The sequence below is a fragment of the Pan troglodytes genome, chromosome 6 (assembly GCF_028858775.2).
Source record: "Pan troglodytes isolate AG18354 chromosome 6, NHGRI_mPanTro3-v2.0_pri, whole genome shotgun sequence".
NCBI lineage: Eukaryota > Metazoa > Chordata > Mammalia > Primates > Hominidae > Pan > Pan troglodytes.
The window spans coordinates 147,535,090-147,560,014 of NC_072404.2; the positions used below are offsets into that span (position 1 = coordinate 147,535,090).

Genomic DNA, 24,925 nt, shown 5'->3' on the forward strand with positions numbered 1-24,925 from the left:
CCCAGCAGGCTGTCATATCTCATTTTCCCTATACTTTCTCTCCATTCTCTATCACTGACCCAGATCCCTCAAGCTGTAGGTATTCAGCAAAAATTATAGGCATGGAACTGAGCAGAAGGGAAGAGCCTCAGGCAACAACAGAGGCGGTGGCAGGACCTTGGGCCGCAGGAGCTCAGACTAGCGGACTCTGCCCTTAAATCCCCTTCTTTCCAGATATGACTCCTTATTTCCCACCCCTCTGCTATTCAAAGGACCCCAGAGGCATATCCTGCCAGGCAGATCACCAACAGACTACCAAGTGGCCCGTGGACCCCTCTCTGCAAACTGTTCACTGACCAGCTCTGGTCAATTCCAAGCAGTCCAGGAAGGCAATCCCATGGGCTCCTGGGGGGGTCCAGCCATGCCTGACTCCCTCCAGCCAGTGATTATCCCCCTCGGATCTCTACCCCAGCCCTGCCTCTGCTGACAGGAGAAGGTGAGGTGTGTTCAGGAGCAGCCACAAGGACAGCCCCTGGGTGGACAGCCTACTCACCCAGATCCATATCTGCAGCTTTGGGCCGGTGGGAGCAAGGCACATTCTTGAAGATGGCATCCAGAATCTTCTCCTTGACCTGAGTGATGGTGTCACAGTTGAGGATCTTTACTGGGACCTCGGGGCTGTTGGCATTGTCTGGGCTGACACAGCTCAGGACCTGAAGGAAAGGTGGGGAGAGGAGGCATATGAAATGGGGTAGCAGGAAAAGCTCCTAGATCCCCAGCAGCACCCTGGGATTCCGTCCTGAATGGCTCGTCCTCTCCAGGATGGGCTAGGGAGGAGTAGGGTGGCTCCAGGCCATCTGTGCTCCCACCAAGCCCACTGCCCTTTCCTGTCCGGGCAAGCAGGACAATGCCTTGGCTTCAATGTCCTTGAGGGAGTGCGAGCTGCACACTTCACTCCCTGTCAGAACAAACTTCATTAAAATCCTGATTTTTCAAAGGGACAATGCCCAAGCATGTGGAAGCACTGAGGGGAAATTTGCAACAGAACGGACACCAGTGCATGCACGCACACGTGCTCTCTCTCTCACATGCATACAGGAGGCAGTGTCTCAGCGGCACACCCAGACCCTCGCCCACTTCTGAAACCCCCTGCCCATCCATGTTTGTCTGTCTCCTTCTTGTCACTCCTTCTTGGACACACACACACAGAACTAATAGGAATCTGGCTTCTTTCTCCAAATATTTCACAAGCTTCAATTTTTATGAAGGTTTCATTCACCTGATTAGAGGTTGGCAAATCTATAAGACACTTAATGTATTCTTTAAAAATAAAAAGATGCCCTTTAAAGATTGCAGGTTCAGGACACCTGAGATTCTTTCCTGGCCCTGAACTTGAACCCCTGTGTTGGGGGAAGAGGCGACTGCATAGTTCAGGGCCTCCATTTCTCCTTTTGGAACTAGTAGGAAAACTTGAAACTGCTTCACCAAATTATCTTTTTATTTTTTTCCTTTAAAAAGTTCTGGGCTTTTCCTTTAAAAAGAACAAGGCTTTTCTTCTCTTGCTGTTCTCACAGTGGGATCTTTCTACATCGACGGCACCAGGTGGGCTCCTGGGTGGACTGGAGGGGAACGGGGTGGGTGCTGTGCGTACTGGAGTAAGTGAGGGCACAAGATCCAAGGCAGAGAGGCTGGGCATCCTAGGGGTACTGATGCCAAGTGGCCCTCCCCTTCTGGGCTCCCGAACTCTCCCTCGGGCCCTGCTGCCAGAGAGCCCTCTGTGTGTCTCTCTCCTTCTCGGAACTTTCACTCCCTCTGTGCCCCCATAAGCATTTCCCAATTGTCCCATCTGGTTTGCAGAGCCAGACAGCAGTCTCTCTCCCACTCCACCCCCTTCTTGCTCCATGTGGTGGCAATCAGAACCCTGGGCTCTGGGCACCTGCCTTTCATTAGCAACTAGACTGCTATGAGCTCAAATGCGAACATGCTTATTCCATTAAGAAGGGGAAGAAAAAAAAAACCCCTGAAATCTATAAAACCAAACTTTCACACTCAAAATGCCCTAACCTGAAAACAATGGTGGAGAGACTGCTGCCTCAAGCGCTCCATGTGTGCCTCCTCCCAGCTCTCCCCTCCTTCTAAGAGTCTTCTGGCCCCTTCCCTCTGCTCAGCAGCCAAGCAAAGCCTGACCCTTGGGCTGTTCTGGCAGCCCCTGCTGTCCTGTCCTCTGGGCCCTGGTGGGGCAGCTCAGCCTTCCCAAGACAGCAACACAGCTTGCCCTGGGCTTCCTCCTCTGAGGGACCCATGAGGCAGGGGCTGCCACCTAAATGTAATCTCCTGGCATTTCTAGTTGCTGCAGGAATTCAGTGTGGCCTCATGAGAACAACTCCATGGTGCACTTCAGGGCAGGAGTTGGCGTTCTAAAGTGGAAGCAGTGGCCCCACAGAAGGACAGAGCCCCTGGCCACTGGCCAAGCTAGAGCTCCACCCACAGGTTCCCTTCCTCCATGCTCCTTGGCTAGTTTGTGGACAAGCTGCCTCATGATTTCTCTGCCAGGGAAGTGCCTCTCAAAAGCTAATGTGAATACAAGCACTTGGGGGCTTTGCTGAGATACAAAATCTGATCTAGGAGGTCTGGGATGGGGCCTGAGATTCTGCATTTTTCCAGGTTCCCAGGCAACTAGCTAGTGCTCCCAGGTTCCCCGGTGGGCATCTAGCGCTCTAGCAGGCTTCCAGGTGCGTATCTAGAACTCTAGCAGGCTCCCGGGCAGGCACCTAGTGCCCTGGCAAGTTCCCGGGCGGGCACCTAGCGCCCTGGCAGGCTCCCGGGCGGGCACCTAGTGCTCTGGCAGGCTCCCGGGCGGGCACCTAGCGCTCTGGCAGGCTCCCAGGTGGGCATTTAGTGCTCTGACAGGCTACCAGGTGGGCATCTAGCATTGCCTGGCTCCAGGCTCCCACGTGGGCATTTAGTGCTCTGACAGGCTACCAGGTGGGCATCTAGCATTGCCTGGCTCCAGGCTCCCACGTGGGCTTCTAGGTAGGCATCTTGCACTCTGCACCCAGATGCTGCTGATGTTGGTACTAGCGTGCTCCCACTGGCATGGTCCTTGGCCACACCAGTCCAAACTCCAGCATCAATCCAATAAATCACTAAATCCCTAGAGGCACACCTGACTGCAAAGTGGTACACTCGCTTTCTCCCCAAGCCTCTTAGAGCCTCTCCGTGGTTATCTCTCCTGCCCACGACAAGGCTACTCTTAGCAGGCCCATAGCACTCTGGGCTCCTCCAGCCACCGCCGAGTTCCAGGACTCGTCTGCATGCCCTGTGTGCTGCTGTCCTGCACGATTTCTTGCCATCTGTCCATACCCTGAGGGGGCTGCTCCCCTGCACATGTGCAAATACCTTCCCCAGGCCTGAAGGTGGCTATTAAAGCTCCCTGTGGCCGTTTCTTCTCCAGGCAAAACAATCGCAGTTTCTTTCCTCTTTCCTCACTGCTCCTGTCCTCAAGTGTTCCCACCTAAATGGATACTGGTCCCTGAACCACTCCAATTTCCTCACATTCTCTTTAAGTTGCGGCACCTGAAATCAGCTCAGTGCACTACCAGTACTGTGGCCTCTGGAACAAAGGATGTTGCAATTTGGGGACAGAACATTATTACAACTTATTGTGTTGGATTCAATATTGGGAGGGTGCTGAGGAGACAGGAAAGAAAGGGAGTGGAACGGGGGAGACAGGGTGGAAGACATTTACGCAGTAGTTCTATCTCATTAAGAAATCCATTCAGGTCTCTATTTTTGGAAGGGTTTCCCCCCTCTTTTCCATTTTAATTGGAGCCTCTCTCTCTCTCCTTCCAAGCAGACGGTAACTGCCAGAAAGCAGGGGCCTCATTCACAGGCTGCTCCTTTGAATCTTCATAACGGAGCCAATCCCCACAAATCTGTTCAGACGTCTACTGGGATTCCCGGGGCTTTTGGAAAATGAGAGTGGGATAGGTGGATCATGGTCGCAGCCTTCCCAGCCAGCAGGGATGGCTTTGTTCAGAGGTGGGAACTGTCTCCCCAGCTAGCCACAGGTTCTGGAATTTGCCCTAGGCTCAGAGCAGTTGGAGGGGTTGTCTGAGAATCACACTCCCTCCCAGTTCTACAATGCCCCAGCCTGCTGTGGCTCCCTCTCCTGACCGCTGCGTTTGAACTTCCGTCTGTTCCCCGTCCTCCTCGTTCCCTTCTGTCTCTCTTGCCTCCATTCTTGGGTGCCACTTGCATATCACCCCCAACACTCAGCTTTTATCTTTTCATACTCCCTCCTTCCAAGTCCTCTCTTTCTCAGAGAAAAAGGGCTGGTTGGAGATCACTGTGATCTCCAAAAAATCCCGAGAGTGAGGACAGTGAGCAGTGAGTGGACGCACGGTGACAGTGGGGAGAGGCAAGCGGGGCCTGTGTGACCAAGCACTAGTGCATGAGTATGACGCAGGCTTCACTGCCTGTTCATCTTGTCCCATCTGATCCTCTGCACAACTACACTCTGAGCAACTATGATTATCCCCACTTTAGTCGGTTCTGTTGGTGTTCTCATTTTTTCAGATAAAGAGACCCAAATTCAGAGAGATTAGGGACCTGCCCCAATTCACCCTGTTTGTCGAAGGCAGAGCCAGGGCTCAAATCCAGGTCTGTCTGATCCCAAAGGCCATGCTCTTAAATGCTAAGCCTTGGTGCCTCCTAGGGTAGCTGTTTTTGTCAGGTGAGGGAGCCTGACCTTGATGGAGGGGATCCCCACGTTCCTTCGGCAACTGCCTTGCACCACTAGGCCACCTTGGCCTTGCGTTATACAGCTCGGGTCACAGTTGTATTTGAACTTAGAGCAGAAGGCAGTGTGGGCTTCAGAGCTATGAGTAACTCTTTCTAGCTTCCTTTCCTCTCTGTCCCCCACTCTCTGCCTGCACGGACCTCTTCTGTAAAGCGTTGACTCTAAGCTGGGAGGACAGAAGAGTTCACCTGGGTCAAGGGCTTTGACCCCATAACTGGTGTGGTCAGAAACCCCCAGTTCATTGGCTGAAGTGTCGCTCAAATGTGTCTGAGCTACTGGTCCCCAAATCCAAATGCCCTGGTGAAACAGAACAGAGGAAGTCTGGGGTGATGGACACAGCGGGAGCACCTGGCTGGGCCCACACAGCAGACACACCTGGAGAGGCAGCTGTTCAGCCTTTCAGCCATCTCCACTGCTGAGCAGGGCTACCCAGGATGGAAGCCCGCCTGTCAAAGCCCCAGGGGAAACAGATGGGTGGGCTCACCAGGGTTTTGTAGTCAATCTGCTGGCGGATGAGCTTGTCCTCGCTCAAGGAGTAGCGGGCCTCGCCCGTGATGGCGTCAATGGGGCCCTTCTCCATCTGCTGCTTGATGGCACAGAACAGGGAGAAGAGGGGCTCCCCGGCACACTCCTGGAGGTGAGAAGAACGTCATTAGGAGGAGCTCTTGGAACACTGGAGTGTACCCCCAGTCCCTGCTTCTCCAAAGGGCTGCCATCCCCTGCCAAGTCCCTCCACCTGCCCCCACCTGCTTTTATACTCAGCTCTTCAATCTCCTTCTCTCCAACTCCTCATCCTTCAGGCTGGCATTCCTCCTGGCTCTTTGGATCACAGGGTCTTTTCCCATTCTACCCATTTCTCCTTTCCTACTGCCGCCTCTCCAGGGCTCTTTCTTCCTCCCCCGCTCCCGTCCCCTCCTGCCCTCCTCTCTGCTCTCCCTCCCCACCTCACCCCGCTCTCTCAGAGGCCCCATCCAAAGGCAGAGGTCAGTCCTGGGTGGCAAGAACTCCTTAGAACACAAGTTAATAATTGGAAGCTGAGCCTCTTCCACCTCCCAGGTGCATCCTTGGCTTATCTGCCGCAACATGCGGCTTCTGCACCGGCCGGGGGGCCTTATCAGCCTCAGTAAGTCTGGGGCTGGGAGAGGGAAGAGGAAAAGCAGAGAAATAATGGGCAAATTGTTTTTAACTTCAAAGGAGGATTCAGCTTTAGGGACCATGCAGGGCCTCTCAGGGCTCATCTATCCCTTGCCAGGCAGTAGGAAACTAGCCTTGGGAAGACTGTGTCTTTGGAGCTATGATGGACTGCAGGCCTCTGTCTTCCTAGACAGTCCATGATAAGGATGAATTCCATTTCTTGTGGGGTTATAAGAGCCAGGCCCAGTAAGGGAGGACTGGGGGGTGTGGAGCGATCCCCAGTCAGGCTGCAGAGAATGAACGAGGCAGGGCCAGAAATACGTCCACATCCAACCCTACCTTGAGGAACTTGTAGAGGAGGAAAGTAAACCAATTGGTCAGCATCTTCTCAGCCACTGACTCAGTCCTGTCAGCAGTCACCGAGGGAACCAACGGAACAAGACAAAGAAAGAAACAGCTGGTCAGAGCCCGTGGGCTGGGAAGGGCAAGGGAGGAATTGTGCATTGATCTTGCTGCTTCTAGCGTTTAGGCCAAACCTTGCGATCCTAATGAATATGAGAGTTTCATGGACTCCTAGACGCCCCCATAATGGTAAGACAAGCTTTTCCTACAAAGCTGGAAGATGCATTTTGGGTATCAGGCTGTGGGTGGGATTTTGGCTGGAACGCCTTAGAGCACCACTGTCCAATTGCACGTTCCGTGATGATGAAAATTTTCTCTACCTGTGCCATCTAATATGGCAACCACCGGCCACACACAGCTACTGAGCACTTAAAATGTGGCAGCATGTCTGAGGAACTGACACTGAACTTGTATTTATTTTTAACTAATTTAGATTTAAATAGTCACATGTGGCTCATAGCTATCCTATTAGATAGTATAACCTTAGAGAACTTTATAGGCTAGTTGTGTTCTTTTGGGTGAAAAAAAAAAATCCCAAATCCTGGGGAGGTACCAATTTGGCAGGGAATAGGAATAAAGGTGGCAGGAGAAGGGTCCATGTCAGAAGGTCAGATGGCCAAACTGAGTCTACAGCCTCAGCTAAAGGCTCCCAGCATTCGCCGCAGCATAAAGCCATATACCCAGCTCAGCCCAAGCCGTGTTAAAACTGTCTTATTGCGGCTGGGCATGGTGGCTCTTGCCTGTAATCCCAGCACTTTAGGAGGCCAAGGCAGGCAGATCATGAGGTCAACAGATCAAGACCATCCTGGCCAACATGGTGAAACCCCCTCTCTACTAAAAACACAAAAATTAGCTGGGCGTGGTGGCACGTGCCTGTAACCCCAGCTACTTGGGAGGCTGAGGCAGGAGAATCACTTGAACCCAGGAGGTGGAGGTTGCAGTGAGCCAAGATCTTGCCACTGCCCTCCAGCCTGGCGACAGAGTGAGACTCTGTCTCAAATACAAACAAACAAAGAAACAAACAAGAAACTGTCCTATGGCAAAAGATTCCACATCCTTTGGAACTTCCCTTGGGAGCCCTTCTAGAGTTTCATTTGCAATGACAGAAAGTTCATTCTTGAGTCTAACTTGCGTCTTTCATGCTACAACACAAGCCCATCTACTCTTTTACTTTGGAAGTGAAGATGCAGCAGCAGTGCAGTCAGCCCAAGGACATTCTCAGTTGCATCCATTTAGAGAAAACAAATTACGTTCAAACTTGCACTAAGCATGCGGCCAGCTCCAGAGAGAAACTAGCCCATCCAGGTATGTCTGGATAGAGTTTAAAGTTGCAGTTGCCAGAAAATGCTAATAACTAAAATCCCAAGGTAGTTGGGAGGCTGCCAGCACAAAATGAAGCTGGTAAGAGAAAAGAAGAAGGAACATTGGAAGGAGGTGGGCAGCCGGGGGCAAGAAGAAGAAAAGGAAAGGAGGGCAGAAGGAAGCAAGAGCATCCAGGAGAACAGGAACGGAAAACAAGGGGAGGAGACACAGAGGCAGAGCGAGACCACGCCGGGAAGTTGTCGGTGGGAGCTCTGGCAGGCAGTGGCAACCCTAGAATTATGCCAGTGGGTGGCTGCATGGTGAAAGTAAAACAAAAATCAAAATGATCTACCTTGCTGTTTCCAAAGCTGTCTGCTGGCTCTTATATGCAGCAGACTTTTGCAGCTGTGCAGGCAAATGCCCACTGCTCCAGGAAAAACCCTGAAGTAAACACTTCTGAAAGCCAAATCTATCTGCTGGACCAAGTGGGAGCCACTGAAGCTCAGCCTGAGACCCAAAGATGGAAGTCTGGGGGACAGGCAGACAGCAGGCAGACAGCACATGAGTGGTCTAGGCAGAGGGCTGGACATAATGACATGACGTGGGAGTTTTCTAACTTCAGATATGCCAAGGCCAAAGGTATTGGAATAATGGCCTAGAGGAGAAATGGCCTTTGAGTACACAAAAAGTTCAAACAGAAGCACTGATAGAGTGAGAGAGTTTCTAATTCCTATAAGGCCAAAGTCATAGGATAAGGTTATGTCTTCACATAGGACCTTTAAGGTTTCAACAGTATCAAGTTTGAGGCCTCCAGGGTGTTGAGTGGTGGACTCTGGGCCCATTTAGAGCCTACAGCAGGTGCGAGGAAACACTTGCTGGGCTGTGCTGGGTGAGACATCACCAAAGGACTTTCCTTCAGTGCTTCTCAAACTTTAATATGGATTGGGATAAACTGGGTTCCTCACTAAAATGCAGGTTCTGATTCAGCGGGTCTGGGAGGGCCTGAAATTCTGCATTTATTTATTTTTAAATTTTTTTTTAGAGACAGGGTCTTGCTCTGTTGCCCAGGCTGGAGTGCAGTGGTGAGATCATGGCTCACTACAGCCTCAAACTCCAGGGCTTAAAGGATCCTCCTGTCCCAGCCTCCAGAGTAGCTGGAACTTTACAGGTGTGCACCATCATGCATAGCTAATTTTTATATTTTATTCTTGTAGAAATGAGGTCTATGTTGCCTGCTATGTTGTCCAGGCTGGTCTTGAACTCCTGGCCTCAAGAGATCCTCCTGCCTTGGTCTCCCAAATTGTTGGGATCACAGGCATGAGCCACTGCACCTGGCTTGCGATTCTGCTTTTCTAACAAGCTCCAGTGTGCTCCCGATGCTGTCCCCTGCCACCTGATGGCATGAGGCCACAGGTCTTCTCTCCTAGTCCAACTTTGGACTCAGATAAGGCCAGAGGATGGTCTAAGTGACCTCTGAAGATTCCATGAGAGGAGATTGCAGTAGACAGGGTCAAGATTAAGTAGAAGGGCAGAGAAGGAAAAATAGAGATTCGACAAAGGGGCAAGAGAACAAGAGGGTGAGCCAACAAGTCCATGCATCCTTGACTCCTGAGGACAGTGGACAGGTTCTTCTAAGGGGGCCTGCAATGTAGTCCTGGCTCTGGGCTAGTTAGTGACTTGAACTTGGGAACATGGCTGCTCTCCTAGGAGCTCTACCCCAGTCTCCCTGCAAGGCACAGTGAGCCAGGTGCATGGCTAGGCTGGAGCAGGGTGCCCCAGACTGCACCCTCACCTCCTGAGCAGCAGCTTAGGGTGGTTCTTGCTCTCCAGGTTCTTGTCAATGAGGTCGGCCAGCAGCTGTTTCAGCACATCAGTGGCGTACTCCAGCTTGCTTTGCAGCACGGTCATGATGAGTGAGGCCACGTTGCCACGGTCGCGCATGGAGAAGCTACGCTGGGACTCAAGCGTGCGGATGAAGGACAGCAGGAACACCTTGTTGTTGATGAGCTGGGCGAAGAGCTTCAGGCCTTTCTCCACACGCTCCTGCCGGTAGCCCGGGACCTGCAGAGAGACCTAGGAGTCGTGATGCCATTGGCAGGTTGGGGAGCTCAGCGACCTCCCCACGGGATGGCTGTGCCCATATCCATGACCCTCTCATCCACCAATTAAGCCACAGTCCACCTGGCTAATGCTGTCAAGCCCTTAGCACTGAGTTAAGTATCTGATTAACCTCCATTGCAGCCTCTAGTTTAGAGATGAATCAATTGAAGCACAGAGAGAGCATCACATAGTTAGTAAATGGCAGGGCTAGGATGGCACTCACTTCTGCCAGACTCCAGAGCTCTTCCCTGATGGTGACACAGAGTTGATGAGGGCCCCTGTGCCATGGCAGAGCACCTCACAGTCCCTGTGGGGAATTCCAGGTGCCCAGGGCTGTCGTGGTTTACACCCTGAGAATCCCCAGCCCTGAGCCTGGGACTAACCTAATGCCCACCCCTCTCCAGCCCTAGGGGTGCTGTTGATACACCAGTGGCCTCAGAGTCAGGACATCTGGGTTCCACGTGGATTCTGATACCACCTTGCTGGGTAACTCTGGGTAAGTCTCTTTCCTTCTCTGGGGGCCCAAGTTTATCCACATGATAAAAAGGGAAGATTGAGCCCAAGAGTCTCTAAAGAACTTCCTAACTCTAGCATTTGCTGTTTTCTTAGGGACTCTTTCTAAGACCCTGCTCTATGCAGGGGAAGAGGAAGAAGATGGTCTTATCTTTCTGCCTCCATTGTCTGTTCATTGGGAGATCTCTGCAAGGGTGTGCCATTCACTCAGCAAACACAAGTCAATGACTCAGGTAGGTATGGAAGACCCACCTCTGAGATGTCCAAAGGTGTGCATTGCAATCTGTCAGTCATAGCTCTAAACTGGAAACACTCAGATGTCCAGGAACAAGAGAACAGGTGGAGGAATTGTGGTGTATTCCACCCAGTGGATACCACACAGCAATGAGAATGAATGACCTATTGCTACACACAATAACAGGATGGGTCCTGCAAATGTACTGAATGAAAAAAGCCAGATGCTAAAGAGGGCATAGTCTTCATAGAATATCATTTAAATAAATATTTTAAAAGCAGATAAAATTAATCAATGGTTGTAGAGAAATGACTGCTCTAGGGGATGGCTGTAACTAAAAGGGGGCATCCCGGGACTCCTGGGGGACTGGCCGTGTTCTGCTTGGTGCTGGCTTGAGGGGTGCTGGCTTGATGGGCATGTTCACTTGGGGAAAAGTCATCGAGCTGCACGCTGACAATTTGTGCATGATTTGTATGCATGCTTCTGTTAAACCAAAAGACGTACTTAAAAAGTCAGCTATAGGATCTGCCCCCAAGGGGGAGCTTCTGAGAACACTGCAAGGTGTGTCTCCTGAAGTGGGGCACTGGAGGAGGCAGGGAGTGGGAGGGATGGCCTGGGGAGGTAACTTCGGAGCCACGTCTTGAGGGCTCTGTCTCCCCAAGGGAGTGGATACCACAGTTCTTTGAGAAGGAGTGTCATGTATACAGCAGTAATGAGCCTGGTTTCAGAGTCGGTCATGCTTGGGTTTAATTCTGTCACAGTCATTTCCTAGGGCCTTTAGTGACTCAGTTTCTTCACCAGCAAAATGAACACAATGATAGCTAATATTGATATAGATCTAACTCCATACTGCCATTCTGTGTGCTTTAGAAATACTGACCCACTTAATGCACACAGCACCAAAAAGGTAGGTTTGTTATAATCCCCATGAGGGACCCTGTGAGGATAAGGAGCTTCACAAAGCCCCAAGACACAGAAGGGTGGAAGGAGGTCATAAATCCCGGCACTTGGCACCTCTTTCCGCCATCTCCAGGGACCATGATGTGAACTGAAAGGAGAGGGTGTATGAAAAGCTGATGCACACCCCAGCTCCTAAACAGCAGCTACATCCTCCTGCTCTACTCTTGAGGTTTTAAACTGGGAAAAATGGAGATGGCCAGAGAAAGACTTCTTTAACCAAAGTCGCAGAGGGTGGCAGAACATTCATGATCCTCATTACCAATTCCCTGTGTTCCAGGCTCAGGGCAAGGCACTGGCAGGAGGCCGGGTTTAGTCAGATCCAGGCCCTGTCCTGAGAAGTTCAACCAGGAGGCCAGCCCCAGCGAGTCCTGAGATCCCTTCCATAGCGGAGCTCTGTGAGCCAGCCCTGCACCTTGCACAGAAGGGCTCTCATTGAAACCTCCAACTAGCCCGTCATCAGTAGCTCCTATGGATCTGGAAGCTGTAGGAAACGTGTGTGTTTCCAAATCAGGTCCATTTTCATTTCTCTCACTGTGGTGCTGGTCCTTGGAGGGCCAGTTCTCAGGAGACAAATGGGAACAGCTAGAGACAAACAGGCTACAGCAGGCCACAGCCCCTGCTGGCAAACCCCTCACCTCCGGAGGTGGGACTAGCCTCTGCTTTCTTCGTGCCTGCCTCCCCCAGTTCTCCCCACCACTGGGGGCTGATAAGGGAAGGACAACTTTACCTTGCCATCAACCCGGGCCTCAATCTGCCCATTTATCTGTCTTCCAACTCTGTGACCACCCCCATCACATACATGCCGCTGTCCTTCAAATTACTCAGAAGAGCAGTTCTATGACTTGTTCTAATAATAGTAGATAATGTCATTTCTTGGGCATCCACCATGTGCAATGCACAGTGCCTGGCACATTACACACATTGTTTCAATGAGACCTTCTAATAATCTTGCAAAACTGAGTTAACAATCTCTCAGAGAAGCTATTGCAGCTATTCCAAGGCAGCCTATCTCATGACAGGCAGTGCTGGATTATGAAACCCAAACTTGTTTGGCTCCCAAGTGCCCGTTCGTCCTCCCCATCTTTCACCATATCTAGCCCTACCCCTGGGCTTGAGAGTTGTCTGAAAGCCAACTCGGATGTCTCTCTAAAGCCTTCCTGTGCAGGGCCTCCCACCAGCTCAGACTGGCTGGCTAAGGGAGGGCAGTCACCAGAAGGTTTAGCACTATGGCATTTAGAGAGGTGGAAGAGGACATGGGTTGGCTAGATAGCACACTTGGTGTGAGGATCCACTCTGGGATTCTTGCGAGGCTGCCCCTTCTCTGCGTGCAAAATGCATATGCCTCCTGGGAAGCAGGTCTGGGGCCCTGGAAAGGAAGATTTTTAGCAAAGCCACCTACAGTGAAATAGCATCCTATTCAGCAGCATGGGTCTTAGAAGCAGAGAGACCACAGTGACTCGTAGGTGGAGGAAAACTCCATCACCTCTGGGCTCTATTGCCTCGTCTGTAAAATGAGAATATGAGTGTCTATGTCATAATGTTTTATGAACATTAAATAAGATAATGTATGTAAAGTGCTTGGCATGCACCGTGCACACTTAAATGGCAACAGTTTTATTACCTGCCTTTCAGACTCCCTGGACTGCTTTCCAGGGATCCCTTTCCTCCAAGAGTTTCCCAGACATCTAGTGCATCAGGGTGGTGTTTTGGTGTGGGAGGTAGGAATTTTCTCCCCACTTTATGAAGGAAGGAGATGGAAGTGAAGTGTCTTGGTAAGGAGTGTCCAAAACAGTTCCTCATTGTTGCCTGCCACCCTTCCCAGCCCAAGCAAATGCTACTCTGAAACAAGACTTTCTTTATTCACCAGATGGTTCTCTAATTTAGTTGAAGTCTGTGAGTATAAAACTGGATAGTAAATTTTAATTGTAACCCAATAGGTTAGAGTTTAGGAGCCAATGATAGACTGAAATTGGGAGATTGACTGCTCTGTGTTTTAAAAGGTTGGTACCTGACCAGTGCCTGGGAAGCACCTTTCTTGAAGGCCTGGACTTAACCCAGAGAGCCCCACGCGAGGGGGCTGGGTGACCTCCCCTCCAGGACAGCCTGAAGCAAGAGGACACCTCCTTCTTCACACTTCCAGAGGTGAGCAGGAACCCCAGTGGCTGAAAGGGCTGGGAAACACTGGTTTGGATTAATCAATGGCTTGTTTCCATACTTAGAACACCAAGGGGGAGAAACTACTCCAGGGGCAAGAAGGGGTTGGAAAAAAGCAAATAAGAAAAACAGTGATCCACACACAATCCCTCGATTTCACATAGAAGGCTGGATCTCACATAGCCCCCGGCTAATGCGGGCCAGTAAAAGTTCTCAGAAAATCCAACTTAAGCATATGTAACTAACCTGCACATTGTGTACATGTACCCTAAAACTTAAAGTATAATAATAATAAAAATAAAAGTTACATCTTTAAAGGAAACCTACTTAGATTTGGAATTTTGAACTCACGAAGAAAGGAGAATATATACTCATCCTCATTGCATTCTTATTTAGATTATTCTCCATCCCATCCACAGAGTAATATGGGAATGTTCAGACATAATTTCCCTTCCTACAACCCCCGTTTCCACCTTAATTCAGCCAAACACACAGATATTCATTTATTCAATCATTTACCACTTCCCACATGCCCATTATGTGCCAGGCACTCTACTCTGCTGGAAGTTAGAACTACAAAGATAAATAAGGTACATGCACAGTCTACACATCCAATCATACACACACACGTGCACACAATGGTCTTATCTTCTTGTCCCTCTTGTGTCTCACTTTAAACAGGAATTTGTATACTCTCCAGGGCCCTAAGAGAATCCTGGTAATTTGAAGCAAACAAAGGTGAGGCTGGAGAAAAATAAAAGGAAGAGAAAAATGAGTAGGACTGGGGGAGGAGCAAAGACCAGGAGCAAGATCAAGGAAATGGGTAGACAAAAGTATCAGGATACACGTTATGTTTTTATTTATGCACGGGCTACATCTACACATGCATGCACACATACACGCACACAAACACACATATAGACAGAGAGAAAAGGTGCCTTGTCGATGAGGACATAGAGACCGTCACCTCCAACTTATGAAAGTGTCTCTCGGTATCTCTTAGCTGAGGAGCCAAAGGGAGCCTCCTCCAGATAGAAAAGCCCATGCCCTCAATATAGAAACACACACAAGCCTATGCTTCATGCAACAAGCAAGTATGGAGAAACGTGTGTGCCACGAATGCCCCTCTGGACTTCTCACGTTTGCTGCAGAGGTGCACAGCCTACTACATTCCCTTGGACAGCCCACTTAGACATTCCCTCAGGTGTCGGTACCTGCAAACCCACACAGCTCCCGAGTGATGGGTCTGTTTTTATTTTATGGACAATGTAAATCTTGGAATTAATCTTAGTTTGCATTGTTACTTTGGCTGTAGATTTTTGATCCATCCAAGCTGTAAGGCAGGTCACTGACATAGCTCCCCAGAAGTCCAGCACAGAGGCCTGTTGTTGGAAGTGAAGACACTGAAGTCTAAATGCCTGAGCTCAAATCTTCCTTCGGCCGCCACCAGCTGTGTGGTCCCAGGCAACCACTGAACTCTGGCCCCTTAGTTTTGTCACCTGTATAATGGGCTTACTTCAGAGGCTTCTTGGGAGGTGAAATGAATGAAAGCATGCAAAGGGCTTAAACTGTGCTAAGATATTAGTAATAGTCAACTCATAGTGATTATTCCTCAGGATTATTATTCTGTCCTGGTCTTTTCTCATTTATATTTTTCACTTTTCTCTGGTATTTATCTCTGTAAGCCATTCCAAAGCCCTTTCAGGACAAAGTATAATATGAATAGACACCTAAGCCAGATACCATGCTAGACAGTAAGTGGGATAAAGTGTTCAAAAGATGAGGTCCCTGCTGGTAGAAGAGAGGGTTATGATTTCTTATTCACACTTCCACCCCACTTCCCAACACGTCGTTTACCTTTTCCAATTAAACACTAAGTGGTAAATCCCGTATATATTGAGTACCAACTACGTGAGTCAAATCCCCTACTTCATGGACCCTTAACCAAAGGTCCCTGAGGTTCCCCAATATATTTGCCGTGTTTATTGTTTCTGTGCATATGTAGTTTTTTTCTGGGGAGAGGGTCATCAACTACTTCCATTCAATTCTGAAAGGGCTCCATGATCCTCCAAGACCTGAAGCCCTACTCACATCTCTGCTCCAAGGTTCCCTGGCTTGGCCCCACCTCTTCCAGAGGGATGGACTAGTGCTGACAATCTGGGGGACCTTGGGCAAGTTGTGTCCCCTCCCTGGCCTTAGTTTTCTCACCTCCGAAAGAGGGGGCTGGACTTGAAGATTGCCAACACACTCCCCTGCTCTAATGCCAGGATGGAGCACTGCTTCTCACCTCGAGGTCCCGGAGGACAGGGTGGTCTTCAATTCCTGGGAACAGCACCCGCATGGTGTAAGTTCTATAGTCCAGGAACGGAATCCCGGCTCCATCCAGGTCACTGGTCAGCTCATGGATGTCCGTCTGCAGCTCGGCAAAGGCTGGCACGAAGAGAAGCCTGTGAGATGGCTGGATGGGGAGGCTCCAGGAGTCACCTCCATCTCAGAATGCTCAGAACCCTTACCCAAGCCCCTAGGAGACATGAGCAATGGACCACGATGGGCAGGAATAACTGGAGAGGCTATGTTTACATAGCTGGGATTGGGATGAATGAATGGCATTGGCATGGGAGAAAGATGTAGTGCAAGAAACCTTGTCTTGGGGCTAAAACCTTTCCAAAGTGTGATGATGTGGGGTGGTGGCTGAGGCTGTCCACAGATCTGTGCTGCTGCTTGGCCAGGAGAGACTCCCCATCTGAAGATGAAGGGCTTTGGTTTGCAAAATATGCTGGGGAGGGGGATGTAGAGGGATGGGTAAGAGAAGGGAGAGGTGCCATGAGGAAGAGTCCATTCCTGATGCTGTGTTTTAGAATAGATTTCCTTATAAGATGTTAAGAAAAACTGATAAAGGAAAACAAGTTTAAAGACACAAGTCTGGACCATGCAGCTCATCAGAGCCATCAAACTTCCAAATGGGGCAGAGATGGAGGCTCAGCCACACTAATATAGTCCTTCTGTATAAATAGGCAAGGTATTTCTTTGTCCTTCCTTCCTCAAGGTGATGCTACTTGATGGTGAATTATGACCTGCATGTGGGCACTGCTGTGTGTGGCGGCAGCCCAGGCCTCCAGATGAACAGAGTGGCAAGAACCCCCAGGAAAGTGAGCATGCAGTAGAGCCTGAGGCTGTTACATAGCACCAAAGCTGTCACCATATTCCGTTCTGGAAACATCCTCCCCCAGGGCCACCCTCTGCCACAGGGGTACTCAGGGGTGAGGCACCCAGCCCTTCCCTGCTCCGCCTTTCTCTTTGGTGTGTGCACACACACATATACATGCATGCATGCACATGGACCACCAGGATGGATTAACACATGCTGGCAAAGAACAACAGCCAGTGGGCATTAACTATTAAAAAATATTTCTTTCTATTTACATAATCTCAAAAATAGGGAGAAAATATTTTGTGAACTCAGAAGGGATGAACAAGCCCAATGTGGCTCTAGAGCCTCAAAAAGCAAGCCCAGCGCCCAGTGAGCTGTGATGATCACAGAAACACAATGCAGCCACCCTAGGAACTGTCTGCAGGGACCCCAGTCCTGCCCTTGCCCATGAGTTGGGTGGAGCTCCACCCAGCAGAGCAGACTTCAGGCCCTCAAATTTTGGCTTTCTGTGCCAGGAGAATCCCAAGACTGCTTGTTTGAGAGAGCCAAGGGGATGCCACCCGGAGAGTCCTCTGCAGCCTCTCCTGCTGCTCCTCTCTCCCTACACCCCTGCACCTCTACACTGGCCACACAGACACAGGGGTTCCTGATATGTAGGCTGATTTCAACAGTAGAGAACCCAAATGCATCCAAGTGGAGCCTGCACCAATGTGTGTGTCCATGTGTTTTTGGCATGTACTGTCACCAAAAGCCCTGGGGAACATTCATGTGTGTCCTGAGTGAGGAACACGGGTGTGTATGCTTATAAGAGAGTGTGGGAACATGTGCATGAGCATAGGTGTGGGTGCATGGGCACTTGTCTGAGTATGTCAGGGAGTGTATGTGAGTGTGTGAGTGTGACAGTGTGTGAGCATGTCAGGGAGTGTGTATGACTATGACTGCATGTGTGTGTGTATGTCAGTGTGTAGGCATGTGCGATGTGAATGTCAGTGTGTATGCATGTGTGAATGTGAGCGCATGGATATGAATGAATGTCAATGAGTGTGTATGTGTGTGAATGTGAGTGCCTGCGTGGGTGTGAGTGCATGAGTGTGTGTGTATGCTTGTCAGTGTGAGTGTGCATATGTGTGTTGGTGTGTATGCAAGTACGAATGTGAGTGCATGAGTGTGAGTATGTCTGTGTGTATGCATGTGTGAGTGCACGCGTCTATGTGTGCACGCAGGTGTGAATGTGAGTGCATGAGTATGTGGGCATGTGTGTGCATGCCTGCAAGTTGAGTGCATGAGTGTATGAGTGTGCATGCATGTATGCATGTGAGTGCATGTGTGTGTATGCATGTGCAAGTGTGTGTAAGTATATGTCAGTGTGTGTGTACAAATGTGAGTACATGAGCATGTGAGCACATGAGTGTATGTATGTGAAAGCATGAGTGTGTGAGCATGTCACTGTGTGTGGGCATGTATGTGTGAGTGCCCGAGTGAGTGTATGTGAGTGTGCATGTGAGTGTATGTGTGAGTCCATGAGTGTATGTCAGTGAGGGTGTGTGGGCCTGTGTGGGAGTGTTTGTAAATACACGGGTATGTTTATATATCAGAAGCTTAGGCCCATGAAGGGCCCAGCTGGGTGTCTTCTGAGTTTGTGTAGAGGACGTCCTGGCTTGCTGTGAAGTCTTCAAGGAGACCCCTTGGCTTGGGCCAGTGCAGCCCTGTAAACGTTCAGCGGCTGGCTCTGGGCAAGCTGCAAAGTGCCTCTGTGGCTAGTCTGACAAGTCCTTTGCTGTAAGACCCCTTCTTCCTACGTGCACAGCATAGCTCGCCCCTAAAGTCTGAAGCCAAGGTTTCCTCCTGGGGCCTCAGCTGACAATCCTGGGTGGGAGCTCCCCTCGGCTGCCCCCTCCCAGTTGGGGTGCTCGGCCCACAGGGAGCAGAAGGAGGGAGTTGGCTTTTTATCAGTCTGCAGCTTTCCTTTAAGTCACCAAGCGCCTCCAACATTCAAAGCTGCGTGCCTGCCACACATAAAAGAGATTCTAATCACTACACCTAATTAGAGGAAAGAGTACATTGCGGAGAAAAAAATTAAGCAGCGTAAATATAATAAAAGGCAGTAATTAACAGTCCCACAAGGCGGATGCTGTGTTGACAGCTGAAGGATGTAGAGAGGGGATGGAATGGATCCACTTCCCCATCAAAAAGAGCCGTGGCTGCCCTGGTGGGAATCGGTGTGAAGTGAGAGCCCCAGGTATGGGGCCGGATTTACTCCATGTACAAATCTACAGCAAAGAACCAGCTCAGATCCTCCCAGGATGAGTCACAAAATGATATCCTGGGGGTTATAAGAGTCTGACTCCTAAATTTCCTTCTTGGATTTAGTGCAGCTGATTTCACTTTATGGTGGTGTTTGTAATTTTTTTAATACAAGCTTTGAAACACCCTTCCTTCTAAATCACAGATCAGCCCTACAGCCTTACCTTCCTGCTAGAGGAAGAAAGCTGGAGATTGCTGAAATGCGTCATGTTAAGACACCCCCAGACCTCCCCTCGAGTAGAGTGCAAAACCCACTCAACCAGGATTCCAGGTATGGAGGCTGCTCTAGTGGGGTGGAGAATGATCCTAATCTGACACCTTCAAGGAGAGGGCAAGGAGACCTTGGCCTCTCTGGTGTTGCCAGGGTGGGGCCTGCTTGGGTATGGGTGTGGTCTGGGACACAGGCATAGGGACTATAGAGTGAGAGGCTTTGCAGGTATGCAGGTAGGATGCACAGCCTCCAGTATTGCCCACAGCTGCCTGGCCTGCTTGCTTGTAAATGAAACACACACACACACTTGTAAATGAAACACATACACACACACACAGCCTCCAGCACTGCCCACAGCTGCCTGGGCTGCTTGCTTGTAAATGAAACACATACACATACACATATATACACACACACACACACACACACACACACACAGCCTCCAGCACTGCCCACAGCTGCCTGGCCTGCTTGCTTGTGAATGAAACACATACACACACACACACACAGCCTCCAGCACTGCCCACAGCTGCCTGGGCTGCTTGCTTGTAAATGAAACACATACACATACACATATACACACACACACACACACACACACAGCCTCCAGCACTGCCCACAGCTGCCTGGCCTGCTTGCTTGTAAATGAAACACATACACATATACAGGCGCGCGCGCACACACACACACACACACACAGCCTCCAGCACTGCTCACAGCTGCCTGGCCTGCTTGCTTGTAAATGACACACATACACATACACGCGCGCACACACACACGTGCGTGCTCACACACACACACATACACACAGCCTCCAGCACTGCTCACAACTGCCTGGCCTGCTTGCTTGTAAATGAAACACATACACATACACACACACATGTGCACACAGCCTCCAGCACTGCTCACAGTTGCCTGGCCTGCTTGCTTGTAAATGAAACACATACATATACACACACACCCAGCCTCCAGCACTGCTCACAGCTGCCTGGCCTGCTTGCTTGTAAATGGAACACATACACATACATATACACACATGCACACACACACACAGAGCCTCCAGCACTGCCCACAGCTGCCCGGCCTGCTTGCTTGTACATGAAACATATACACATACACAGATGCGCACACACACAAACATGCACACAGACACATACACAGCCTCCAGCACTGCTCACTGCTGCCCGGCCTGCTTGCTTGTATATGAAACATATATACACACAGATGTGCACACACACACATGCACACACACACACATTCGCACAGACACACACACACCGCCAGCCTCCAGCACTGCCCACTGCTGCCCAGCCTGCTTGTTTGTATATGAAACATATGCATACACATACACAGATGTGCATGCACACACATATGCACACACGCACACACACACGGCCTCCAGCATGGGGCCACTCAGTACCTTCCTTGCACTCCAGGGCCACACGGGACTCCAGGTTGTCCATCTGCATCTGCAGCCGCTTCAGCGTGAGGTCACTTTCGCGGGACTTGCGTTTATAGGCAATGAGCACGGCCACGATGAAAATGATGAGGAGGCCGCCAGCCACCGCGATGCTGACGATGGCGGGCAGGCTGAGCGGGCTGTCCGGGGCAATGTACACCATCCCCGGGGAGTACTCCATGCCACCGACACGGGCCTGGGGGCACACAGGGCAAGAGGGAGCTGGGTGTGGGGACGCAGCAGCTTTGGCAACAGTCCCAAGTTACCCATGAGCTAGTGACCAGGGCAGGATGAGGGAAAGGAGACCAATCACTGGTGTCAAAATAGACAAGAGGGCATGGGGGGCTGGGAGCGGGGACAGGCACAGCTTAACAGAGCTCACCCCCAACTGGAAAAACCTCACCTCCTCTTATTCAGGAGCGAGTTTTGTCATCTTCATAAGAAAACAGCACACAACTGGGACCTAAACACAGTCTGCCACAAATGACTGGCTCCCCTAAGATTTATGCCCATTCTAAGGGTGGACAACTGAAGCACAGAACATGATATTAAGATATTACGGAATTCCCTGGGCCAGCAACAGCCTTCTCCTTGAAGGCTTTGTTTGTTGCAGGTGATTTAGCAACTATTTAATGCTGTTTTGCATTTTCCTTATTGTTGCACCAGCCAGCTTGGAAAGAATGACAATACAGAAGAGAGAAGCTCAAAAGTGGACATGAAGAAAGAACTTGGGGTGTGGGGTAGCTACAGGAAAAGTTCTTTGTGGGACAGAATCCCCTCTTGGAAAGCCCTGGTGGCCTGAGCTCACATCTGCATCCCTACTGCCCGCTCCATCCAGGATGGGGTTCTGCCAGCCTCACCATCACTTTGTGCCTGCCGATGAGGTTGGGGGACTCGCAGAGCAGCTGGACATCTGACACAGTCACGGTGCATGGCTTCTCCCCAACCAGCACAGTGTAGTTCAGCTTCACGTTGCCCCCAGCCACAGGCGGGATCAGGTTCTTGCCCTGTACAAATGGGAAAGCACCAGTTCCCACCCCAGAGTGAGGACCACAGCTACCAGCTGGCTCTCACGTCCTCCCACCTGGAGGTCCCATCCTGCTGGTGAGCTGGTGAAGAAGCCACCTTTGGTAATAAGTGCAAAAAATATCCATGGCACGACTACCACCATTGCCTCTTCCTCCCAGTGGCTAATCAGTTATCAAAGTACTCCTTTCAGCTTATCCCAAATGCAGCCTCAGAATCCTTCTCAATGCAGAGTTGGAGTCAGTCACTACCAATTGATTCAAATTGTCATAAGCTTTAATTAACCTGTAACCCATGTTCCAAAGGAAGCCCTATGCTGTGGTTTGCACAAGGCTGCCTCAGAGGAAGCAGTGAGCCTGACCTGCCAGTACTTGGACTTTCAGGACAATAAAAGCTTGAGAGTCAAATAGCCAAGGTGGATCTGCCTTCCCTGGGTAGAACCGGCCCCTAAAGAGAGTTTTCTTCCCAGTACAGACTCAGAGAGAACATTTATCACACTCTGGGCTACACTGCAACCTCTGCAAGAGATGCTGGTTGAGAAATGTGGCAGGAGTCTGTGACTTGAACACCCCCTTCCATGCAGCAGCCCCTTCTTTTCCCACCCCCGCCTCCCACCACCCTCACTCCACCTTTAGGATGATGGGCGTGCCAGGCTTGAGCTCCAGGATTCCTGAGGGACCAAAGGCCTCAAACACCGGGTTGGGATAGTAGGTGAAGTTGGTCTTGTTGAGGATGAGCAGGGACTGGACGTTGTCCAGGATGAAGCCAAACTCCTCGGGCCTCTCGGTCAGGTCTGACTGGTGGTCAGGACCCAGAGCGAGGGCGGGCGCCTGACAGGTCATCTCAGTAGCGTTCAGAACCTCACAGATCTGTGGGAGGAGCCACAGAGTGGAGTCTATGCAGTATCTCCACATACCCACAGCCCCAGTGCACATAGTGGGCCTCCCGGGATGTCATCGGGATAGCAAGGGGTTGACAAGAGGATTAGAGATGAGTCAGGGCCACACAATTGGGCACTCAAGGAATAGGCTCTATAGCTTGCACCCAGCTCCAGTTTTGCCCATAGTGGGTGTGGCAATGGCTAGGATTGGAAGAATGCAAGAGTAAAGGTATAAAACCCAGGGAACCCCAAAAGTAATTACTCCTCCATGTCTATACCCCAAGAAGTAAAAATGCCCTTATGTCTTCCCCCCTATTCCACTATCCTAGTATTCAAGGGTGTCAGGCTGTGGGTTATCAGTGTATGGGCAGGGAGTTACCTCAGTACTTGGGAAGACCCACACCCTTTGGGGAAGCAACGTGTTGCGTGGGCAGCCTCCATGAACCCCATCAGCCCTACACTCACATTGATGTGCTCCTTCCCTCCATGCTTGGCACGGATCTGGGGGTTCTGTATGAGGTCCAGGTGGGTCCCCCATACGGCGATGGGTGTGTTTCCACTGAGCAGGAAGAAAGAAGGAGGTGTGTAAATGATAAGTTCAGGAAGAGCAATGGCACTCTACAATGATGACTGAGCTATGACAATAAGGACAGTGATAACTAGGCAGCAGGGTAATGTTCATGGGGACAAGGATGACAAGCTGACTGCATAGTAATGAGGATGAGCATCTCGGCAGCCAAGGGGAGGGCAGTAATGACCAGATGTCCGTGGCCATTCTTTGCTGAGTTTGTTTGGAGTATGGACCCCCGTGGAGGCCCAGTCAACAGCACAGCCCCCTTTGCTCTCCAAGGCCTCTTGATTTGTGCCAGCTGCTTCTCTGCAACCCCTTGGTGTCTCTTCCTCCATCCTTCCCCTGGTCCTCACCAATCTTGGGACTTTTTAAACATTAGCTTTGGCCTCATGAAAGCCTCGCTCCAGATTGTCCCCACCACATCCTGCAGGGGCTGAGCACAGTCTGCTCCCCCAGGGCAATCGTTCTATAAGTTTCTATCTTGGAGGCTTCGATCAGGCTGAGATCTGGGAAAGGCAGAGGGTCCATGAATGCAAATGTGAATGCAAGTGCGAAATGCTTTTGGACTCGGGTCTCCTGTACCCTGGGGTGGCACAGGACCACTGACAGGGAGGACACAGGACTGCTGAGAGGGAGGGCACAGGACTGCTGACAGGGAGGGCCTAGGAGCTTCATCTTGTGTAACCTTTCAGAAGAAACCTGGATGCCAGTGCCTATTCTTAGGGCAGCTGAGAAGTGGGCATAAAGGGGTGGGCAGTACTGTAGTGGACTGTGTCCTCCAGGGGGGCTACTCAAAGAAAAATGAGAAATAGCCTGATCCCCAATCAAAGGAGCATCTTCGAGAAGAATCCTGCTATCTAAAACAGGCTTTAGCAAGTTAATTAGCTAGAAGTTGATGAGTAAAGAATCCTTGACACACACACCCACATTCATTTCCACCCATCTATCCATCTGCCTGTCTTTATATTGCCAGTTGCTTCCCCCTCTCTCCTTGCTCACATGCGCGCACACACACACATGTGCGTGCACACACAGTGTAAGATTCCTGTGAAACTCGGAGAGGCTCTTGCACATGTGACAGAGAGTGCTGGAGATGACCTTCTGGTGTCTAGCCATCTTCCCCGTCCTCTCAATCACCAATTCAACACCCATTTATCAAATGCCCACCATCACTGTTCACAAGTAACCCAGGTGGCTTATAAGAGCAGAGCCTCACCCCATCCTCAGACTTTGTTAACTTAAATAAAAGCCCTGGAGCTGGCTGGCAGACCCAGAACATGTCTGTCTCCAACCTCCCTCCTAGTGGGAGCATGATGCAGGAATGGCAGCTGAGTGCCAGTTAGGGTGACACCTCTATTTCTATGAGGATGACACAAAGAACTGAATTATACCAGGCTGTGAATTTCGCAGAGAGTTGCAAAGTTTGTTGACTAAGTCACAAAGGGCTGCATCAACTTCCTGGGGCCAAATCCTGGCATGGCTTTCTACAGACGATTTTCCCCTCTCTGTGCCTTCTGGTCTTCATCTGCCTTAAGGTCATGGCCAAAGCTCAGAAGGTTTGGGCCTGATAGAGTAACTGCTGAGGACGGCCAAATCTCATCTCAGCAGGCAAAGCCTGTCTTTCTTTTGGGTTTAAGACAGGGGGTGGCAAACTCTTTCTGTAAAGGGCCAGATAGTAAATATTGTAGGCTTTACAGGCCATATGGTCCCTGTCGCAGTTACTCAACTCTGCTGTTAAAGTGA

The 24,925-nt window shown here is 50.4% G+C and overlaps 1 protein-coding gene across 2 annotated transcripts in view; it reads right to left on the bottom strand.

Annotated features, from left to right (window-relative positions):
• Window positions 1-24,925, bottom strand: part of PLXNA4 (plexin A4) — a 451,572-nt gene that overhangs the window by 35,352 nt on the left and 391,295 nt on the right. For both annotated transcript variants that reach the window (XM_024358047.3, XM_024358046.3), the window contains exons 17-25: window positions 23,077-23,170; window positions 22,361-22,600; window positions 21,566-21,712; window positions 20,667-20,901; window positions 15,868-16,010; window positions 9,411-9,679; window positions 6,254-6,320; window positions 5,265-5,411; window positions 533-692 (exon numbers count right to left, since the gene is read on the bottom strand). In XM_024358047.3, coding sequence (XP_024213815.3) covers window positions 533-692; window positions 5,265-5,411; window positions 6,254-6,320; window positions 9,411-9,679; window positions 15,868-16,010; window positions 20,667-20,901; window positions 21,566-21,712; window positions 22,361-22,600; window positions 23,077-23,170 — 1,502 coding nt within the window. The remainder of the gene's footprint in view (window positions 1-532; window positions 693-5,264; window positions 5,412-6,253; window positions 6,321-9,410; window positions 9,680-15,867; window positions 16,011-20,666; window positions 20,902-21,565; window positions 21,713-22,360; window positions 22,601-23,076; window positions 23,171-24,925) is intronic.